This window comes from Tetranychus urticae, chromosome 1, assembly GCF_039701765.1.
Source record: "Tetranychus urticae isolate SD_2017Ah chromosome 1, NJAU_TeUrti_SD_1.0, whole genome shotgun sequence".
NCBI lineage: Eukaryota > Metazoa > Arthropoda > Arachnida > Trombidiformes > Tetranychidae > Tetranychus > Tetranychus urticae.
In genome coordinates, this window is record NC_142958.1 from 7,617,992 (window position 1) to 7,639,967 (window position 21,976).

The 21,976-nt window shown below is 31.8% G+C and overlaps 4 protein-coding genes across 6 annotated transcripts; 1 reads left to right on the forward strand and 3 right to left on the reverse strand.

Moving 5' to 3' along the window:
* Window positions 1-282: 282 nt before the first annotated feature.
* On the reverse strand, window positions 283-2,150 carry LOC107367394 (protein lifeguard 1). The gene is made up of 6 exons (XM_015935094.3): window positions 1,987-2,150; window positions 1,792-1,925; window positions 1,293-1,545; window positions 1,148-1,213; window positions 988-1,072; window positions 283-909 (listed from the first exon to the last, which is right to left on the reverse strand). Exons 2-6 carry the CDS (start codon window positions 1,904-1,906, stop codon window positions 478-480), a joined length of 951 nt encoding a protein of 316 aa, XP_015790580.1. The 5' UTR covers window positions 1,907-1,925; window positions 1,987-2,150; the 3' UTR covers window positions 283-477.
* Window positions 2,151-3,188: 1,038 nt separating this feature from the next.
* On the reverse strand, window positions 3,189-4,882 carry Trmt61 (tRNA methyltransferase 61). The gene is made up of 2 exons (XM_015934960.2): window positions 3,773-4,882; window positions 3,189-3,620 (listed from the first exon to the last, which is right to left on the reverse strand). Exons 1-2 carry the CDS (start codon window positions 4,380-4,382, stop codon window positions 3,361-3,363), a joined length of 870 nt encoding a protein of 289 aa, XP_015790446.1. The 5' UTR covers window positions 4,383-4,882; the 3' UTR covers window positions 3,189-3,360.
* Window positions 4,883-5,028: 146 nt separating this feature from the next.
* Window positions 5,029-6,878, forward strand: Cdk7 (Cyclin-dependent kinase 7). Its single transcript, XM_015934959.3, has 5 exons — window positions 5,029-5,204; window positions 5,295-5,456; window positions 5,566-5,745; window positions 5,858-6,163; window positions 6,236-6,878. Exons 1-5 carry the CDS (start codon window positions 5,142-5,144, stop codon window positions 6,554-6,556), a joined length of 1,032 nt encoding a protein of 343 aa, XP_015790445.1. The 5' UTR covers window positions 5,029-5,141; the 3' UTR covers window positions 6,557-6,878.
* On the reverse strand, window positions 6,808-21,912 carry LOC107367265 (protein FAM13A). Of its 3 annotated transcripts, none has more exons than XM_015934956.3 (8): window positions 21,366-21,912; window positions 19,981-20,234; window positions 19,542-19,751; window positions 17,708-18,735; window positions 12,855-13,041; window positions 9,414-11,287; window positions 8,420-9,330; window positions 6,808-7,556 (listed from the first exon to the last, which is right to left on the reverse strand). In XM_015934956.3, exons 4-8 carry the CDS (start codon window positions 18,615-18,617, stop codon window positions 7,485-7,487), a joined length of 3,954 nt encoding a protein of 1,317 aa, XP_015790442.2. In that variant the 5' UTR covers window positions 18,618-18,735; window positions 19,542-19,751; window positions 19,981-20,234; window positions 21,366-21,912; the 3' UTR covers window positions 6,808-7,484. The 3 variants fall into 3 exon arrangements, with proteins under 3 accessions (XP_015790442.2, XP_015790441.2, XP_015790440.2); XM_015934955.3 differs by lacking the exon at window positions 21,366-21,912 and adding an exon at window positions 20,320-20,671; XM_015934954.3 differs by lacking the exon at window positions 21,366-21,912 and adding an exon at window positions 20,366-20,505.
* Window positions 21,913-21,976: the final 64 nt, after the last annotated feature.

The following is a 21,976-nucleotide window of genomic DNA, read 5'->3' on the forward strand; positions in this document are numbered from 1 at the left end:
AAATTTAGAATGAACAGTTTGAAGCTGATCGAATGAATTTAAAGAAAAAAATGGTGTGTTAAATTTAGATTGTAATTTAGATTTTATTTTTTTATTGTTAAATTTGTTCATTATTATTTTTACATAAATTAACGATTGATTGTCAAGTAAATTTTGACTGTGTTGATATAATCACCAGATACTATTACTCTTTTAGCAAAAACTCCAGGATTCATTGTAAATGGCAAACATTTGAATTTAGAAACAAAATCATCACATCAAGAAATAATTGAGCACATTGAATTCATTTTATTCAATTAACAATTTATTCAATTGAAAATAAATCAAATGCAATTTAAATGCAATGACATAGATTTAAAATATTTAAAAAATTTGGTTAAATTTTCATTTAAATTGCAATAATATTACTGATTAAGCTCTGTAAATTTAAAAATGCATTTATTATTTCACACCAAAAGAATGGTGGAATTTGAATGACTATATTTCTGGAAGTGATCGGTAATTGGACGATGAAGAGCGTCCCTTTATCCACTTTACAAGATCACAATTGAGGTATAAATTTGACGCAGCAAAGGCATATTCGTTAGGGCTCAAGTTGAGCCTATTGTCTTTGAAAATCGATCTTGTATTATAAGCAAGATGACACATTAAAAGAGTAACTGCGGATGATGCTGGTAACCATTTTGATACTTTCAAGTGCGTTAAAGAAGATATTGCAGCACTACTTGACAGCATTGTCAATGGCATACCAAGAAGTGCTAGTTTAGATGATGAAATGTCGAAACGAGGAATAAAAGTAGAACCAATGACACCGAAGCAGGAGACATCTGCACTCAAAGTGGTATAAAACATTGCAGTTGCACTTTCAATACTAACCACGTAGGCCAAAAGTAGACTCATAGAAACAGTCTGTAAAGGTAATATGAAATAAGAGTTAAATTAGTATAAAAAATTGTCAACTATACGGGGAATTGTTCAATAACGCACCAAAATAAGTAATGTAATCCATGCAAATTGACGTCGAAGGGCTGGGAAAATGAATAAAACAACCATAAGTATTGCCAATGGGAATCTATGGAAAAAATAAGGAATTTGTTATTGACATTAAAGTAGTTGGAAGATATACGGAAAATGTAAAGAAACTAACCCAAATGATGAAGTCAAAAATAGCTTATCGAAAAAATTTTTACGGATAATTTTTCGCAAATGAGGGCTGTAATAAAATAACAAAAATATTAGTTGAAAGTGCAATTCGTGTTGAATATTAAATATGCATTCAATTTAATACTGACATCTCGACAAGAAGAAGTGTCAAGCCGGAGAAAAGAGACCACTGTCCAGCAAGAAGTGAATATGAATGGCGGATCAATTGTTTTTTGCTTGTCAAGCTGGGGTCTTCTGGAATTCTTAATCGCACATCGGTAGATGAAGCTGGTGGATGAGGCAGTGGAGGAGCAGAAGGGGATACATCTTCAACCGAATAGGGTGGAGGGTTTTCGTGTTTTGAGCCATAATGTGTTGGATCCTGATCCGAATAGGCACTTTCTGAAAAGATAAATGTTGAACAGACTGTTATCATATGTATTTCATAGTTCATTATATTGCAGTACGAGATTGAATTATAGAGGTAAATCTTTCGTAACAAAACAACCATGGCAATGAAAAATATACCATTAAAGATGGACAAGACATTCTCAGGCCTAGATTGAGATTGAGTTACGACGATAATCAAGAATAAATGTTACCAATTTTCACCCAGCTGACAATGTGTATGAGTGAAAATCAACCAACCTTTGGAGGAACAAGGATCAGTCAACTCTTCAAATCGAGGTCTTGATCCTTTTTTACGTTTTTCTTTCTTTTTTGGTCCCAAAAGAGGACTGGACTCCGATGACATGGCTTCCATTTAAAATCAAATATTTAACCTTTGTAAGAAAGCAAAATTTTATCAGTTAACGTGAGAAAAGAAACCAGGAAGAAACTTACCTTGATTTATAAATTTCGGTGACTATCATAAACAACAATCATGAACACTATGAATTCATTTAAACAAAGATTATACCATCAAATAATAAAAACAAAATTCCAGTGATAACAATAGAATAATAAGACTTAAACAATAAAGAAAACTGTAGCCACTTGAACACTGTGAATTTATACAAAGAGTTAACACACGTAAACAACAGCTGAAACCAAGAGATGTGTGTATTCTTAGTAAGAAAGATGAGAGAATAAGATTTCTGATGATACTTCTATTGATCGGGATTTAATTAAAAAAGCAGTAAACATCATTAATCAGAATTGAACATTTTTAAAAGAGGTAACGAAATAATAAGATGAGGAGGGAACGAGATTAAAGCTAAACTTGGTTGAACAGTCGTTCAAGCGCTCTTGTTGCAGTCTAGAGACACAATATTTTGCAGACAACCTTCTCGGGTTCATTCTCCTTTCAAGGCGTAATCTTAACCGAAAGAAGCAAAAGTAAAACAGTAATTTTAAAAAATTATCAGATAATCTTGTTCCAGAGATAATTAAGAGTTCGTCATCTGTAAAACTTGGTTATTTATTAGATTGAAATTTAAAACTAAAAATGAAAACTTGACTGAATCAGCCATGGGCGTTTTAACGCTGAGCTATTAGCAATTAATAATTATGATTTAGCATTGTTAAAATATTTCCTCAGAAGTGAAATATGATCATCTAATGGATGAATTAAAACGAAACAAACAAAGATTAGATCTTCTAGGAAGTAAATTGATTCGATCAGATGCAAGTCTTTAAATGGATTATTAAAAATCATTTTCAGCTTCTCATATTGAAAACTCCAATAGTTATTGAAGAAACTAAGCAACTGACGCACCACTTCATCTGAATGCACAATTCTAATGATTGCATGATTAAAATTAGACTTAATTGTTATTCCTTCAATCTGATTTTTATAATTGGCGGCTGTAGTCATAGTTACATTAGAAATTTTCGGAGCGAAAATTTAAATGAAAGCTTCCATGCAGCTGAACTTTTCATTATAAAGTCTTCAAAAACCTTTTGACAAAAGGTTTTTGTAATTTGTTTTGAATCTGTGTGTGAACTTTTTATCTTATTCCTATTTTTACTCCCTTATTCATAACTATGGTATCATCTTCATAAGTTCAGAAAGCCGCCATCAGAAGACCAAAATCAGAGACAAATTTTTGGAGCGAACAGATATGTAAATATTTTATCGCTTAAGTAAAACATGTTTTTCAGTCTTTCAATTTTACTAACAATTATAAATTAAATTGTGGTAACAATGAAAAGGGATTTTTGAACGAAATAAAAATTTCGCACAAATGGTAATTCTAGGCTATAATGATATGATATTCAAATTTTTGTAGCAAATGTTAAAAATCCAGTGTGGCCGGCAATTTGGATTGATGGGACAGCTTTGACATCGTTCGTTGTGTTACTCTCACTTTCAGGTGTTTCAGTGAAACAAAATTTCTCCATTTTCATTTGTTTCGTTTCAAACGGTCTTGAAACCAATTCCATAGTTCCAATGTCCATAAAACACATCGATTGTAATGCTTGCACCGTTTTCTGCACTTGTTCAATGCACGGTGAAAAACAGCAAATCCTTGAACCTGGTGAAATGAAATATAAAATAGGAAAAATTAGTTTCTTGATACTCAAATTTATCATAAATTTTCCAAACACAAAATTTCTAAGAATGCAATGAAACTTTGTTGTTAGAAATTTAAATTAAAATTTTCTTAGGATTCATTTCCAATCTCACCAAATGGTTTCATTGCTTCATATGCGAACGGAATTGCAGTCCATGGGTGAGGTAAATCGAGAAACAGAGCATCGGCAATTGCTTTCAGTCCAAAACCGTCTTGGCAAACGTCTCGATTTTCAACTCTAACTAAACTTGTTAATCCATGATCGTCAAACTCTTTTCTTGCTTCATTTGCCCGAGCCAAGTGAAAGTCAAATGTATGAAGAAAACCATCTGGAGCAATCGTTCTGATTATTGCATGCGATAAACTTCCTGATCCGGTTCCTGATTCAATGACTACTGAGCCTGGTTTTAAATTAAGCTGGCAAGTAATCATACTTATATCTGTTGAGTACAATATTTGCGTTCGATGGGGTAAATTTAATGTCCAAAGTTCAGGAGTAAATGGTAGGACATAAACCCAACCTTTTGAAAGATTCAACTTGGTTCCATATTTTACTCCAATCAAATCATTATGTTTAATTGGTCCAAATTTAGTTTGAAAAGTTTCTTTTGGAACAACTTTCAATGGATACATTTGTTTTGGACTAATAAAGATGAAAAGATGGTCACCAGCCGAGATAACCGCCTTTTTACTATTCACATTCACTGTATTACCTTTTTCCATGGCAAACTATTTTAATAAAACTAAAATTTGATTATTCTACAACAATTATACCAAAATTGTTCAAGACAGTCCAGAATGATGAAAAAACGGTTTTGATAGTCACTTTGATTGGCAGAGCTAGAGACACTTAAAGATACAATTTTGTAAATGGGAAATTAGAATCCCATTAAACGCAAATCGCTGATCCAAGGGTTAAAAGTTGAACTAAAATGATGAAAGCTAAATGACCAGAAGTAGGACCAATGGACTCGAAACTTATTTACTAAAAAAACATGTTGCACCATTAATAATCAAAACAATAATAACGCGTCCGAATGAGTCAACATTGAAAGTAAAATTGCACAGAAATTATAAATTTGGCCACTTTAAGCACCGAACTTTTGGGAGCACGATTTGTCAACAATTAAAAGATATTTTAATAAAAGTCAGATTCCTTTTTAAAAAAACGAGGAAAATACTTTAACTACAAAACTTTCTGACCAGCTTGTTCCGAACTGATTTCACCGAAATCCTTATTCAAAATTTGAAGCAAGATGCCATCTTGTGTTGAATAAAAGAAACTAGTCGGTTACTGGTGGTTACAAAATCTAAAGCGCCAGAATTTGAAAAATTTAAATGGACAACTTTCTAACTGCTGACTGCCATGAGTGTTTTGATGAGAGTCTTCAAGAGTCTTTTGTAGTTTGTTGTTTTCAATCAATGTTAGTTAGTTCTTAAACTTTGTTAATCTTATTTTGTTTACAGTTAATCTTTGAAATCATGGTACCATCTATGAGCTCAAAAAGCCGCTATGAAAAGATCAAATATCTTGGAGAAGGACAGGTAAATATTTTACTGTTTTAAGCAAATACCTATTGGTTTGGTATTTTTGCCTATTACCTATTTATCTTTTTCATCTATCAATCTTTTTAGTTTGCCACTGTTTACAAGGCTCGTGATAATCAGAATGACACCATGGTTGCCGTGAAAAAAATTAAACTAGGAACACGAGCTGAGGCTAAAGATGGTATCAATAGAACTGCGTTACGTGAGATTAAATTACTTCAAGAGCTTCACCATGAAAATATAATAGGTGTAAGTAACAAACTCAATTTCGTCTTTAGTAATCTTCTTTATTATTCTCGATAAAGAAATTCTATTATTTTGACTAATTATCTGATGCCTGATATCTTTTAATATTCAGCTTCGTGATGTTTTTGGACATCGTTCAAATGTTTCCTTGGTTTTTGACTTTATGGAAACTGACTTGGAGGTTATAATTAAAGACATGAGTATCATATTAACACCAGCTATAATCAAATCTTACATGTTAATGACTTTACAAGGCTTAGAATATTTACATCTAAATTGGATATTGCATCGTGTAAGTTATATGTAGATATTTTTGGACAGCTTAATATTCCGTTTTCTCGGAATTTATTAAACCTATTGGTTTGAAATTTTTTTATCATGATTTCAATTTGAATTTTTGATAGGATTTGAAACCCAACAATCTTCTGATTGATGGAAATGGTGTCTTAAAAATTGGTGATTTCGGTCTTGCCAGAAGTTTTGGATCTCCCACTAGACTTTATACTCATCAAGTTGTTACTCGTTGGTATCGAGCTCCTGAACTTCTATTCGGTTCCAGGATGTATGGAACCGGTGTAGATATTTGGGCATTGGGTTGTATACTCGCCGAGCTTTTGCTTCGAAGACCTTTTCTACCTGGAGAAACTGATTTAGACCAATTGGACAAAATTGTTCAAGTTTTGGGAACTCCAAATCAACACAATTGGCCTGTAAGAACTTTGATTATTTTCACATTTCTTTATTTTTCTAATACTTGAACTACATTTATTTCAATTGATTAGAACGTTGAACACTTACCCGATTTTGTGGTCTTCAAACCTTGTGTTGGAACTCCTTTACGTGATATATTTACAGCCGTTTCAGATGATCTTCTTGAAATGATGAATAAAATGTTGATATATGATCCACTCGATCGATGTACATGCAGCCAAGCTCTGAAAATGCCCTATTTTATCAATAAACCAGCCCCAACACAGCCTCAGTTCATGCCTCGGACAAAATCTCAAGATGAGAAACCTCAAACAGGATTAGAACGTAAAAGACAAGGAGACAATATTTCATCTATGGCTAAGCGATTAAGATTTGACAATATTGACGATTGACGCGGTTGGTATTAATTATTTCCATTCCAAAACCCATTATGTTTAAGATCTGATCATCAAGAAACTTTTAAAATTTGCACTCAAAAACATTAGAGTCCTATTTATTTTATAATTCAAATGTCTAGAACTAAACTTCAAGAAACTGTTATTCGCCAGCCAAATTTTAATGGTGAAAATATCATGAACAATTACTTTGAATTACATAATTTGCTTAAAATGTATCACGGGAAATAAATAAATGACATGTGATGTCTCTAATTAAAGCCAATCTTTCATTTTATAACATTATAGTTTACATTGAAAGATGGTGACCAATTTTATTCGAAGAGATATTTTGTGTCCATTTTTTATCAGATTTTCTGTACATTATTTTCTGCGAAAAGAAAACAATATAATTTTCAAATAGAATCTTTCATTCTTAATTTTACATTACAATATCATCTTTACTTTTCCATCTTCATCAATATTTTTGATCATTTTCAAAACAAATCATAATCTTTTGTTCGTAATCTTTTTTTTGAACCATTCAACAATAAAATATACAATAAAATTATTATCCATCATTTGGTTTAAACGTTTAGCTTCACCATCCAGTGTTAATTTATTATTGGAGAGATCATTTAATTTAAGACAAATATTAAAGAGCGAAACAAATTTTTTCAAATATGATTTGTACCATAATCAGCATCACTTGGATTCCATCCCTTTACAAAGCTTTATATACATAATATAGTATATTCAGTGAATGATAAAAGATTTGTAAATTTGCTGTTCTTTTCACGGGTAACATCTTTATATATATTTATATATATATGTATATTTAAAACAGTATTTAGTTGAACAAGCTAAAATTAAAGCCAAGTAAAACCAGATCAACAATGAATAATTTTTTTCCTTTGTGTTTATGAATAATAAATCAACGTGACGATTATGAATCCATTTTTCTTTTTTCATACTTTTCGATGAAAACCTCGAGCAATCTGAGTTTCTTTTTGCAAGCCTGTGAAGAGAAAGAAAAAAGTAGATTAGAAATGAGTTAAAAATTCCTAAAAGGTTGTCTGGATTTGAAAAGTAGGCTTAACAAAACAAAGTCAAGGGCGCAAAAGCCTTAATGAACAAATGACGCAACGAGAGAAAGGAAAATGAGTTCTGATTCCAGGGTAAGAGTAAAATTGGAATGAATGCCAAAATTAATTGCTAAGGGGTAACATTAGTGATTACAATTTAGACGAGAGAGACTAAATTCTTAATGGCTCAATCAGAGTTGAAAGGAGTCAAGAGCAAGTTTGAGATTAACAATGAATCGTCACTTTGTTTTTTTCGCTTTGCTTCATTTCTGCTTTGTGTTTTTCAACAAAACAACAATCAGTCAATCATTTGAACAGCCAAGAATTATTTCATCAGACACATTTAACACGAGCTTTCAAATTCTATTTCAAGACGATGAATCAGCCAGAAGGTAAAAACAAAAACAAAACTGCAAACTTCATGCTTGTTATTAATCATGTTTTCCTATCTGATGGTGATAAAGTTAATATTAATATTAATGAAAATTTAAAGATAATAATTCATGTAATAGCCTAAACAAACTAAATATATACATTTCGCTGAGACAGGAAAATTATTAATAGTTAATACGGAAATAATATAATGCTGACAGTGATGCGACCTTGTTGCTACTTCTTTTTTTTCAAGAGACACAAAATTGCTACTGCTATCGTGATAACTCAACTTATCATGAATTTGGCAGGTAAATGTTTCATGTTGGATGAAGCAAAGAAGCAACAAAAGTAACTCTTGATTGTAATTGAATCAGTTGAGGACAAAGGAGTTAAATTGACTTTCTTTTTCTGTGTCCATTACCTTATAATTGGTGTATACAGAATCCAGCTGAGATTTTTCTAAATCACTAACTTTTCTCCCATGAGTCCGATTAAATTCCTCTTCAAAGGAACGAATTATTTTACGAAGTTCATTCTTTTCTCGCCGTACAACAGCCAATTCTTTAACCAGTTCATTTGGAGGAAGCTCATGAAGATTATGACAAAGTTTATGTGAAGAGATGGGAACTGCAAGTTTTTCACCGGCTAAAGTAGATACTTTGGTGTACCTTGACAGACTCGATTCCTTCACTTTAATTTGGTGAGTTGCTTCAGGCCTGGGCTGAGTCCTTGTAATACTATCAGTGAGCTCAAATTTGCTTGGATTATTATTATCAACAACAACCTGGTTATTATTGTCATCACTATTCACATTATTACTATTAAGATTAGCATTATTATTACTATTTTCTTGGTCATATCCCTCTTCTTCTTCTTCTTCATCACCGTCATCATCTTCACTATCATCGTCTTTTTTCTTTCCTTTGACTTCTCCTTTTCTTGATCCATCCAATTTTTTCTCCTTGTTATTGTTAATATCTTCATCACTTTCATCTTTAGCATCCAATGAACTTCCTGGTGAATGAGATGGCGATGAAAAGTTCATTGCAACATGCTCCAAAATTGGCTGTAAATCAGTGGGTTCTTTGTTTTTAGGTATTTTAGCGACCAAATTACGAATTGTCCGATAGCGATCATAAAGTGGTTTCATCACAGTTCGATCTTCTTTTCTACTGGGTCGACCAAAAACACTTTCATATTTGAGAAGTGACTTTTGTAAATCAAGTTTCTCTTCAACTATTTGATCAATGCTCATTTCCTCAATTGTTTCAGGCCTGCCGACAACACATCGTCTTTCTTTTAAGCTTCTTTGCATCTCATTGAAAACTCCTTCTAGACTCAGTGAAAAAAAGAGATAAAATTAATAATAATTAACAATAATCAGGAATATTAAATCTTGATAGAAATGAACTTACCATAAAATTCAAGTGTTAATCTAGCATCTTCTTTGCATTCACGCAATATTTTACGAAATTTGTTCAATTCAAATAATATAGGCTGGGCAACATCAGATTTCATTTTTTGTTCATGAGAAGGTCGATATCCAGTTTCTTTTTCGAAATCTTTTTCAAACTGTTTTAATCGACGCTTTAAATTATGAATCTTTCGCTTTGCCTCCTTAACAGCCTGACTTTCTTGGTTGTATGAAGCTTTATAGCTCTGAAAATGGTGTTCCTGTTCACCCGGAGGTGAAGGTGGAATAGTATGATCTAGGTGTGGAGCTCGCTGACCCAAGAAACCTCTGTAAGCACTAGGAGATAAAGGCGCCTCATAAGTATTACGGCGACGCAATATTTGAATGGCAGCATTTTGAACAGGCTCATTAGATTTGGCATCCAACAATCTAGGATCTGATTGAGTTTCTGAAGTATCATCATCAGAAGCACCATTATCTGCATCTATCAGACTTTCAGTAGACAATGATTCATTAACTGGTGACCAACTGTACCTTAAATCAGAAACCATTGCTGATTCACCTTCCGCATTTTTATGCAGCGCATTCAAATCAATGTGAGGTAATGAAGAGGAACATGAAGATGTTAATGGTATTTTTGATGATGATGATGCTCTGGATAAATCTGGTTCAGATTGTTGGGATGATTGACAAGATGAAATCTGGCGATTCTCAACATTGTGATGACTGGTTTCAGTGTTGGTCTGTTGAGAACCTTTGGAATAAGATTTAGAAAATGATAATGGAATATATTTTGATTTATTCTCGTCAACTGGTTGTTCGTTCAATGTTAAAGGTTTAGATGATGAATCTTCTGTATAAATATGGGATGATTTATTCCGCATCATTGGCTCTGATTTTGATTCCATAGAGTTTGATCTGCCACTTAAATCAAGGGAAGTAGGTCTACATTCAAAGGATAAAATTGACCGAGACAATCTTGCTTTAACTGATTCAGTTTCTCGTCTTTTAGGTCTAGGCGATTGAGTAACACTATCGGAGGATAAATTGTTAGACTTGAATGTTTGGTGTTGTTGATCAGATAAAAATGTCAGTTCTTTATGATCATCTTTACTAACATCTTGATACGAGTTGCATCGGCGAACATCTTGATTGGCCTGATTACTTTCCATTTGATCAGGAAAAGCAAATGGTTTCCTCTCCTCTGAGCTTGATCTCATAACTGGACTAGACGAGGATAGGACAGATTTACGGTCTTTCCGTTTAAAACCTTCCGAAGGTTGAGGTTGCGTCTTTTTCGGTGTAATTGTTGGTAGAGTTGCAGTTGAATCTGTTGCTGATGAATCTATAGACAAAAGATATTCCTTTGACCCAACTGGACAAGGTGAAATACTTGAACAAGCAAAAGTGTTTGGACTTATTGATGAACTATCAGAAGGTTCACAATCAATTGGAGGTATATCAATTTGAAGGGCCGTATAATGGTCATCACCAGATAAGCTAATTTCAGCTGCTTTAGCTGAAACATTGTCCAAATTGTTGACATCATCTTCTTTTGCCATTATGGTTTTATTTGAGGGTGATGATGATGATGATGATAATGAACAAAATGATGATTCACCTTGATGTTTCCCTGTCATCTGGTGTAAATCATTTGATTCAATTGAAACAATAATAACTTTATCCTTAGTGTTTCCCTCCAGTTTTCGGGTTTCTTCCAGTGAATCTTGATCTTGGTTAGTTAATAAATTGGTTGATTCTTCGTTGTCTGGTGAATCTTTTCCAAATATTGCCTCGTAATCAGTAATAAAAAACGTAACAACTTGATTAGTTAAAGACTGTTCACGTAATCCTTTATAGTCTTCAGCAGCAACTCTGAATAATGAGAAATCCAAGGAACCAGAAAACAAGAAAAGATAAAAGAGAAAGAAAAGTAAAGGGTAAAATTAGATGATCATTTAAACAACAGTGAAAACAAAACAAGAGTAAATAGCAGTTCAACTTTCTACAAATAATAATAAATATTCAAATGCAAGGTTAATGGATGTAAGAAATGATAAATCAACAAACAACCAGAAACGAGTGAGATTTAAAATGGTTAATCGATGAATAACTTGAAATGTCAATTGTAATTAACTTGACAGTTACAAATATTAAGATGTGAAAAATGTTTTTCTTTTTTTTTGCTGAAAAAAATTCATTTGCTCACAAGATGAAGATGAAAAGTGGGAGGGAAATTGGGATGATAACGTCAGAGAAAGAGCAAGGAAGATGAGAAGAGAGAGATAAGTGAGTAAGATGATGAAAGGAGTAAAACAAGATTGAAGTAAAATTGTTGAATAATTATTGCATGAGATATTAAAGGAATCCTTTCAAAAATGAACATTTGTTTAAAGAGCAAGCTTATACGGTGAAACAATCTGAAATAAAGCCATTTGTATTTGTTATTTTATTTACAGCATTTGATCAACTAAATCAATGAATTTCTTTGATAATTTCTGATTTATTTGGTTATGGTTACAAGATGATATCTATTGATTGCCATCCAGCATTTAGGAAAAGGGTAAGACAAAGAGATTGCTTTTTATAGCATTTCCAGAAACCCACAAAAAATGGGTTCACTTTTTTGTTCTCTTGACTTTCTTTTTCTCTACTTGAGTCTAATTTTGGATACATATTTTCATGCCCTTCCCAGCATAAAGAATCCAAAATCATGATAATCATAATCATATCTATCATTTGTGATTAACCCTGGATTGTTGTACCGACACAAGTCAACATTAACCATTGATTAAAGGTAAGGAGGTTTAGGCCTAACAGGGCTAAACTTGAAATACATGGCATAAATGGCTGTAAATTGGAAATGTTGATAATCCAGATTTGTCAAGATTAATACGAGATTAAGCGATTGAAGGCAACTATTGAATCTATTGTGAAACGCTCAATGACATAATCCAACTGGTAATCATTGATTTGTGATTACCTTTTTGTTTTCAGATTGGTGTTGAGTCAAGGTTAATTACATATTATTGGCCAACTGTTTGATTGATTATCATAAATGATTTTCAACATTTTCAGACAATCTATTCAAGTGTACATGAGAAGAAGAAAAAAAATAGCACTTTTTGTTGCCAAAAATGATTGTCTTATTGAAAAACATTGAGAATATTTTTGTCAATACAAATTAGGAAACAGGAAAAGCTGTAACATTATAGAAGCTCTTCAATCTAAATTGAACATTTTCAATGTTTTTCAGATGAAATAATCATTATAAAGATGTTTACCATGAAAGGTTAATCTTTCATGGATAAGTATTGCGTTGAAAGTAAATAGAGAAACATTGAGAGACCAAATTGTTTGGATATTGTTATTTCTGGTGTTCACTTGTTATTTATAAATGTTTGGATGGACAAAGTAAAATGTGTATTCACTGATAAATTACCTGAAAATGTTGGGTCCAAAAATGATTCCAAGAGACGATGGATTCATTCGGTTGTAAGTTTCATGGCGAGCAACTTGATGAAGAAAGCGAGATAAATATTTGAGGAGAAAATAATTTTCATCAGGTAAATTTTCAACCAACATCTTGAGACGTCCAATGAAAGCATCTTTATTGTATAAACTTCCCTCTGTAAATTAATCAAAATGAAAATGGGTTACAGGTGAATCAATGATAATCATGAGAACTTGAATCTTTTTAAACAATTTGATAAGCTGATGGACAATGGGAACATCTTTAAATGTATCAATCGATAACATTTTTAAACACAATTCTGGTCAACTTTGGCCTTCTTATATTCAAAGTCATTTTTCAAGGGTTTACATGATAACATGAACTTGTTTACATTTCATCTTCTCAATGGAAAAATTTGGGTGAAAAAAGACCTTCAAAGCTAATGGTTAACAAGACAAACCTTTTCATCTTCAGTACATACTCTTTATCAATGCTTTTATGCAAAAGATGAACCAAAGGTAAATCTGGTTAAAATTGGGTTCAATTAGTTTACCATTTCAACCATTAATTGATTTGCGCCATTTTTGAAGCTATACAAATCTATTTAAATTCAATGTTGTTGTTGCCAGAAATATTAAACTTAAAATCAAGTGATCCATTGATTGGAAAACCTTGGCAATGAAAATAACTTACATGATTGATTTGGCTGATTAAGAGAGGGTTGACAATTTAAAGATTAAGCGAACACACATTATCATTAATTTGATAGTCTTATGGACGTTGTCTTAATGGTTGCAATTAGTCTACAATTGTAATTGGTGAAATTGAGAACTTGTTTTCATCATTAATTGACACGATAATTCATGGCAATCAATAAAGACTTGCATATGACCAGATTTGTATTCAACTTTGATAATGAAAAGCAAACTTAATACATTGTTGTTGAATTTTTGGCTCAAAAAATAAGCATTGAATATCTGAATAAAGATAGCTTTGAAATGAACAAAACTCTTTTCCTCTTTTGGACTGAATGCTAAGTTGAAATTTACTTTGACTAATATTGAATCAGCTGGTTACAATAAAAGACGTAAATCAAGATTAAAAGCATTAAAATGCTCTTTTTATCCATTATTCAATAATAAACATTCATGCTTGACCAGGAATTCAAATTTGATGTTGACCTCAAGTTGACAAGATTCACCAATTTATTTTATACATTTCAAAGTGAATTCATTGCAACTGTATTTTGTTAATTGCTTTATTTACTGTTCAAGAAGCAATTAATCAGCTATTCAATTGCGTTTTCCTGAAAATAAACAAAATCATCTATTTTTCAAGAAAAGACGGATAAATTGACAATCAATATACAATTAAAAAATTAGTTTATAACATTTAGTTACGTTTAGTTACACTTAATTTTGCACGAGAACAATCTTTCAATTTTTGTTGTTGTTCACAATTTAGGCTTTTCATTTAATTAGCTTGTTATTAGGTTATTCTGATTTTAGATTATTCATATTTGCTCACAAAGAATTGGCTAAATCAATAAGTTACAGGATTCAATTTAAGTAGATGCACTTGCTGAATGAAAAATTTAAATATTCAATTAATTCTGTTTGGTCATCGAGCTATTGGATAAACAAAAGGCTAAAAAAGACGATTCGATAAAGATTAATCTCAATTGAAATTGAATGCTTGAAAGATGAAATGACCAACAATTAAAACGCATTTTCATGACCAATGATCTAGTCTTCTATTAGTATGCAAATGAAAAATAGATCAACTTTTCGATGCTTTAAACAGTCAATTTGTCATTCATTCGAGAATTGAATTAAATTGATGATTATTGATGATTACGGTGAAACAATTTACTCAGCATTCAAGCACATGTGGCTGGAAATAAATAAACACTTCTTTTTTGTTATATAAAGAGTCTAAACCATTGTCTCATCATCAATTTGACTTGACAAAATCTTCATTAACTTCTCATCAAAATGAATTCCCTTCTTACTTTAACGCTTTTCTTAACCTTATCGCTATGTATCACAAGTTCAAAAGCTCAGTTTCCGAATGATGCCAATTCTTTCGCTGGTGCTGGAGGTAATGCCTTTGGTTCGGGTAGCTCTGATGATTCTGATGATGGCTCTGGTGCCTCTAGTGATTCTAGTAGCTCTAGTGCTTCTGGTGGTTCTATGCCTGGTCTCAGTTCTGCCAGTGGAGCTAGCAGTTTATCCAGCTTTGGTGGTAAATCTGATATGCAGATGTCTAAAATGGCCAAAATGATGAAAATGATTAACGAATTCGTAATGGCATTGATGGAGCTAATAATGAAATATTTGGCAAAAATGGCTATGTAAGTAGATCAATAATAATAAGTTCAACTTGACCTTTAAATGAAATTATTGTAATTCCTATTCCATCAATTATTACTGCATTCAGAATAAATAACATTCAAGATTATTTCATGTTTAAAATGTTCATTCATATTTCCTTAATATTCCGAGTAACATTGATTATCAACTCTAAAAATGCTTCTTAACCCAATCTTTTCTGGTAAAACGACAAAATTTCCAGTCGATTCCAATCAACTCTCAGACACTAAAGATATTATTTTTAGTCTCAGATTGAAACTGATGATCATTAAAACACGTATAATTAAATATGTGTGAAGATGAACAAAATATTTGAATAGTTGGCTTTTTAAATTGGGTTAATGAAAGGCAAAAGAGCGAAAAATTGATGAAAATACTTGATTGTTTTCATGAAATGTTAATTTTCCAAGTCACTATTTAAACAGGCATTTACATGGAAATTACAATTGATCAAGTTAATTATTTTCACCAAATAGGTCAGTGATCAATTGAGAATAGTTTATTTAATAGAAATCAATCAAAACAATTTAAATGATGGGACAAGAAGTAAGTAAAGAAAGCAATGACAATAAAACAAAAAGAGTTAAAATGTGAGCTGTAAAAGGAGTTATTCCAGTGCCATCAACAAATTAATGGCTAAGGTTATTTATCGATCTGTTGAAACATTTTTTTTCTTCATCACCATGATTATCATTTTCAAGATATTCACTGGATATTTATACACAGAGAGCTTGGATTGACCAAACTCTGTTACTTCATGCACCTGATTCTTGGTAAAATGAGAAATAATATTATCACAATAATAATAATGAAATACAGTTATGAGTTATCAGTAAACTTGATAATCAGATGATTATTTACCAAAAATGTACAATGTCAGGAAAGGTCATTTAAGGAAAGGCAAAAGATGATCAGTTGACCTTTTTATTAAGCTTAAGCTACTTTTTTCCTCTCTTCATAATGGCAAGAATTGTCAACATTTTTGGATTCAATGTTTAATCGGAAAAGAATGGATTAAATGGAAATTATTAATTCGTTTGAAGCTGAAAATTGGTTAAACTGGTTAATTTTGGTTGAGGATTGAATATGGAAACAAAAATTGAGTCGTTAATGGAAAGTGAGATTCAAATGTTGACATGACAATGAAAGTCAATAATTGAAGATACGGAAGCAAGGAAAGTGGATCAAGATGACCGGATGTAGGTCACAAGCAAGAAACAATTAAATTACTATGGACATGTAATTTATCAATTTAATTGTAATACAAGGTAAAAATAAGATAATATTGTAAGAGTTTGTACGATTAAGGTTATAAATAATTTTGATTTTATTTTGCTTTTCATTCAATTTCATCTTTAGCATCAAAATTTTCACCATTTCACTATTTCAGACTTTTCAGGGAAATGAAAATTGTCAATTGACATGAAATTGACAATAAGAAAAGGTATTATGATGATAATTTGAAAAGCGTGGAAATTGTCTTGATTATGATTTAATCGACAATCTTTCGCTTTTCATCTTGTATTGATTTTTGAGGCTGATCTTTAATTATTTGGTAAATAATGTTTCAATCAAATATTATTTTTCTTCATTGAATTTTTAGCATTCTTATTGATTTATCAATAAAATCACGTTTTTAAGGGTTGCAGGTAAATCAATCCTTGCAATGGTAAAGGCAAAGGTAATAATGATGATAATTAAGAGTACAATAAAACAATTTACTGGTTAGATTTGTGTCAAAGATTGCTCAGGTTGGAACAGGAAAAGTTCAACTTTTTATCATTTGTATCAATATATCGATATTTTAATACAGTTTGAGTCTTTTTCAAACGGTCGTTGAAAAAATGAAACATGAGTTGATTTTATTAAAAAATGTTTTTGATTTGTTTCAATAAAATGCTGGGTTTCTATTTAATTTGATTAGTTATGTTGATATTAATCTATGTTCAATTTCATGAATCAGGATTTTAAAGTTGCAGCTGATTGAAAAAATCTAATGATAAAATGAATCAATAAAGTGAATCAATTTGTTTTAAATGAAATGAGTTACTGGTCAAATTTTATGGGAAACATGTGAGTTGAGGAAAACTGTTAACCATTGGATTATTGATTAATTTGAAAGCTAATTTATTGGACACTGTGTTGAGAGAGAGAAAATTTTAGCAATTACTAAATATTAAAATTGGCTGAAAATGAGGTAAATTAATCAATAATATGTTGTACTTAAGCCAAGATTTAACAATGGTTTGAAATACAATTTGATTGGAAGGTCGAAATATTGTGTTGGGTAAAAAAGAGAAACCTTTTTGATTGTAATTAAAAAAATTAAATTCACAATCGCAAAAGTGAAATGAAGTGCGTTTTGTAATTGCAAGAAATGTCATAACTTGAAAGAGATTATGGTTTTGAGCTTGATTCAAGGGTTAAGGGTAATCCTGAGATTAAAATGGATGAACAGGAAAGACTTACGATTAAGAGTATCCTGAACCGTATCTAGAAATAAACAGTGTATTGATTGAGGTATCAGGGGAACCGGAAGCTCTCGTAGGAAGAGTTTGAGTAAAGCTGCTGCTGAAGGAATATCACCTTCAGTTTCAAGGGGAGCATCACCATTGGAATCAAATGAAGTTTTCAATTTTTCAATCAATCTGGCATTTCCACTTGTACGGAATAATCCTTCTTGCATTAAACCCTGGCTATCCTCAATATAATGGCACAATCGAGTGATAACAAAGGGAACGGTTTGTTCGCTATCGACTTTTCGAGAAGAGGAAAGTAAACTGGCCTGTCCAAAGACCAATGAATCACCCATGTTGATGGTGGATGATGAAAGTGGAGAGGAAGAGGAAGGAGAGGAGAATGGGTTTCCAGGTAATCCTGAAGTGGACATTGATCTCATTGTACAATATGATGCAGCAGATAGGTGAGTTGAGGATGAGCATATTGATGATGATGACATTTCATTGAATGATCGTTGATGGGTAAGCTTTTCAATGGGTGTACCGAAAATTTTATTTGAATGATGACTATCAAGGTTTTTGGCGGATGATGTTGATGATAATGGAGGAGCTGTTTCAGTTGATGCTTGAGAAGTTGATTTACGGCGAGTTAATGGTGATGAAATGAACCGTCTCATCTTGTCGATTCGTGATTCAAATGAGTGAGAGGCCATTTCATTTGACGATGTACCACCATGAGAACCAGAGTTACTTCCAACAGATACCATTGAGCCTCCGTGACTTGCTCCAATGGAGAAGGTGCCAAAACCAATTAAACCAAAATTACTTCCACCACTTCCACCACTGCCGCCACCACCACCACCTCCTCCTCCTCCTCCGCCTGCATTAGAGCCATGAGGGTTTCCTGTTGAATTGGACATTGTTGATGTTGGTAGAGTTGTTTTGGTATGGTGACTTTTATGGTATAATCAATGCGACCTTAAAGGCTTGATGGAAACCAAATGGATTACATGACCACTAGTTGAGTTATTTTTATTCCTGTTGTAGATTATGGTGGAAACATGGATTAAAGAAAATTAAAATTAGTTGAAATGATTTTGAAGCACGCATACGTTTAATTAAAAACAAATAGATAAACAAAAATTAAGACTTGAATGGGTATGTTTATGCCTGCCAATGATTATGTTTTTCTCGATCTTCGTTTTCTTCTCTTTGGACTCTTTGATATCCTTTCCTTTCTATCAGTCTATTTCTCTTTCTTTTTCTCTCTTTCTTCAAATAATGGATCAATGGAGTAAGATTTTTAGATGGTGAAATAGGGAAAAAAGAGAGGAAAAAATGAATAGCGCAAGAGTCATAATGAAGAGAGGCCACTCAGTTCTGATCTGTCTATTTCATTCTAATATCTTGCATGTATATATCTGACATTATTTGTGAGTGATTTTGACAAACAAAACAAGTCTCACTCAATTCATCAAATCCTTTGCAGTTGTTTAAAAATGACAAACACCATTCAAGTATAGCTGATGACCAATACACTAAAAAAAGTAACAATAAACATGAAATGTTGAAATGCAATTACAAATAATATCGACACTATTCACATAGATGATTTTAATGATTCATCTATTGTTGATCATGTATTTAAGTGAGAAACTACGTTCAACCTCAATTGTCTAAAGGTTTATGATATATAATAACTTTCTTATATTTAGAATTGTTATCTTTTTTTCAACGATTCCATGTATTATTCGTTGATTTGTTATCATCAATCATTATATTTAGCAGAAACACACTGGTAAACACATTGTGTTATGAACTAATATAATGATGGTTTCACTCACCTCAAAATGGTTGCAACAGTATTATATTTGATTCATCGTCTGAACCGATTTGGTTGCACATTTAAACGCTGCAAAAATCAAATTGGTTTCAAATGGTTGTTAGATGAATGTATGAAAATGTTCATAAAAGATTTCACATTATCTGCCAAGGTACAAGTTACACTACTATTCGAGTTGATGGTGATGGTACAGTTAGATGCATTGACAAATCTGTAGAAGTAAAAGGAAAATAATTTAAATTTATGTTTGCCAGATATACGCAGTTAAATGACACTTTAATTTTAACTACACCTGATATGGCTTATATTGATTGTTACCAATCAACAATTCGCTCTAGGGTTTCAATAGTTTGAGAGAAATGAAATTTACTCACAAAATAATGACAATATGACAACCCAATAGCTGACAATACACAAGTGTAGTTTGATTATAAACAAACCTGACGATGATTTTAGATGAAGCATTGGTTTGATAGGATTCCAATTATATGATATATGATTCAGAAAATCACCACAATATCGATGTATCACCATAGAAAAAAACAGACCAAGTAAAGCTTGAAACAAGTGGACAAATTTGAGTGTTGCGTCTACAAGGATGGCGAATGAAATATCCTAGTGAATCCGGTTAACCATAAACATTTCCAGTTGAAATCAGACTTGACTCATCAATAAAATACCATTGGAAAGTAACCTAGTTAAAAAAGAGAATATGGAAAAAGGTAATTAACATTGGAACTGAAATGAGCAACAAAAGTAGGGTGACAAAAATTGTCTACCAATGTCAAAATCCAAAAATGAAATGGTGCCACAAACGAAACTTACTAATTTTGTGATTGACCAAATTAAAACTATACTTTGGAAATGAGCGGAATGAAAATAAAAATATTATAACTCAAACCATCAAGTAAACAGTTAATCAAATAGTATGACAACTGACAACAGATTTGGGAGTCATATTACTGAAATACAATGTTTAATTTGAACAATGGAGACCAGAAGGCTTTCAAACGAGCAAAGCTTTCCCTATGTATTAATGGTAACAATCACGCCAACTACTCTTTCGGTTAACTTGATTGCTTGTATAAGTGATAGCCAATACTTTTACACTTGAAATTTGTGAGATACAAATGTTCATCAGGAAAATTTCAATTAATAACTGTTGTCAGAATTGAGTAACTTACAGAATCTGTAATATGCGCGCTAAAGCAGTAACTAGGTAACTATTGCCAATGTATCTAGTTACTTGGTTACTATGAGTAAAAACAACAACATGTTAGAATATTTTTGTTTTTTTCAGTTTTTTGAAAAGATCTTGATTTTAAAGATATTGGATATCATCATTAAATTCACCAAAATCGATTGAATTGTTGAAAAGTCATCACGTAGATCCAAAGGAATAATGGTATCAATAAAAAGATTAATATTGATATTTAACAAATTCTAAGACATTGGAAACTTGTCATAATGCGAATGAAGCAGCATGTTTGATTCTGATACAATAGAAGTTTCATTAAATTACAAAAAAGACTCAATTCACATTCAAGGTAGCGAAAAACAATATCCAAGGTTGACAATAACTATTGAATGAGCTAGGTAAAGCTTCATTAGGTATTTATCGTTCTTGATATTTCAAATCTTGAGCAGTATATAAACCCAAGACTTGTTGCGATTCAATAGATTTAAACAAAAAGTGAGATCGCAATTAGAAACGACGCCAATGCAAATACCTTCATAGATGCATTAGATTCTATTCTGGTCAATAAACTGTCGATGAGTTGACAATTTATAAAATTAATAGGATCAAGAATAAACATAGCAATACCTTTCATAAAGTTAGTTTAAGGGTTGTTTAAATTGAATCATTTGCTTTCCGTCATCTTGTCAAGTAGTTGTAACAACAAACAATTTAGATTGTCTCACCAGTCCATAGAAATCAAAAGATTGCATGTGATGGTAAATTATTAAAAATGTTTCATGGTCACGGGTGGGTAGACATTTTTAGACACAATCCAGCAAAAGCAACATTTGAAAACCAACGATTACATTAGACTGTTCACCAGTTGATCAAGCATTCGAATTAACCAGTGTATATTTTTAAATTAGTGTCCGATCCTTAACTACAAGTGAAATCCATTGATGTTTTGAAGCTTAACAACCATTCACAAGCTCAGAGCGATAATGTCGAACCAGAAGTTGACCAGAGGTAAGACAAGTCTGTCATAAGGGTTGAAGAATAGAGTAGAAACTCGCTGACAATATGGATATATTGTTAATTAAAAATAAACAAATTTAATTTAGCAATTTATATTTTAAGAAACAACAGATTCAAAAAGAAATGTTTACAAAAGAAGCAAAGTTGTAAGAAAAACAAAAAATTTTATCTTAAGGAAAATACAGTTGGTAATTCTATAACAGTCCCTGAAAGTTGTTTTA

What these genes read in the sequence shown, in the direction of transcription:
- Trmt61 (XM_015934960.2), bottom strand. Translation starts at nt 4,382, where the DNA reads ATGGAAAAAGGTAATACAGTGAATGTGAATAGTAAAAAGGCGGTTATC. An exon ending in TGAAGCAATGAAACCATTTG is followed by an intron (nt 3,621 to 3,772) that starts GTGAGATTGGAA and finishes TCATTTCACCAG; the next exon opens with GTTCAAGGATTTGCTGTTTT.
- LOC107367265 (XM_015934956.3), bottom strand. Translation starts at nt 18,617, where the DNA reads ATGTCCAATTCAACAGGAAACCCTCATGGCTCTAATGCAGGCGGAGGA. An exon ending in TTTGGACCCAACATTTTCAG is followed by an intron (nt 11,288 to 12,854) that starts GTAATTTATCAG and finishes CTCATTATTCAG; the next exon opens with AGTTGCTGCTGAAGACTATA. An exon ending in CTGTATACACCAATTATAAG is followed by an intron (nt 7,557 to 8,419) that starts GTAATGGACACA and finishes TTCTCTTCACAG; the next exon opens with GCTTGCAAAAAGAAACTCAG.
- Cdk7 (XM_015934959.3), top strand. Translation starts at nt 5,142, where the DNA reads ATGGTACCATCTATGAGCTCAAAAAGCCGCTATGAAAAGATCAAATAT. An exon ending in TAAATTGGATATTGCATCGT is followed by an intron (nt 5,746 to 5,857) that starts GTAAGTTATATG and finishes AATTTTTGATAG; the next exon opens with GATTTGAAACCCAACAATCT. An exon ending in CAAATCAACACAATTGGCCT is followed by an intron (nt 6,164 to 6,235) that starts GTAAGAACTTTG and finishes TCAATTGATTAG; the next exon opens with AACGTTGAACACTTACCCGA.
- LOC107367394 (XM_015935094.3), bottom strand. Translation starts at nt 1,906, where the DNA reads ATGGAAGCCATGTCATCGGAGTCCAGTCCTCTTTTGGGACCAAAAAAG. An exon ending in TGATCCTTGTTCCTCCAAAG is followed by an intron (nt 1,546 to 1,791) that starts GTTGGTTGATTT and finishes TTATCTTTTCAG; the next exon opens with AAAGTGCCTATTCGGATCAG. An exon ending in GGATTACATTACTTATTTTG is followed by an intron (nt 910 to 987) that starts GTGCGTTATTGA and finishes TTACCTTTACAG; the next exon opens with ACTGTTTCTATGAGTCTACT.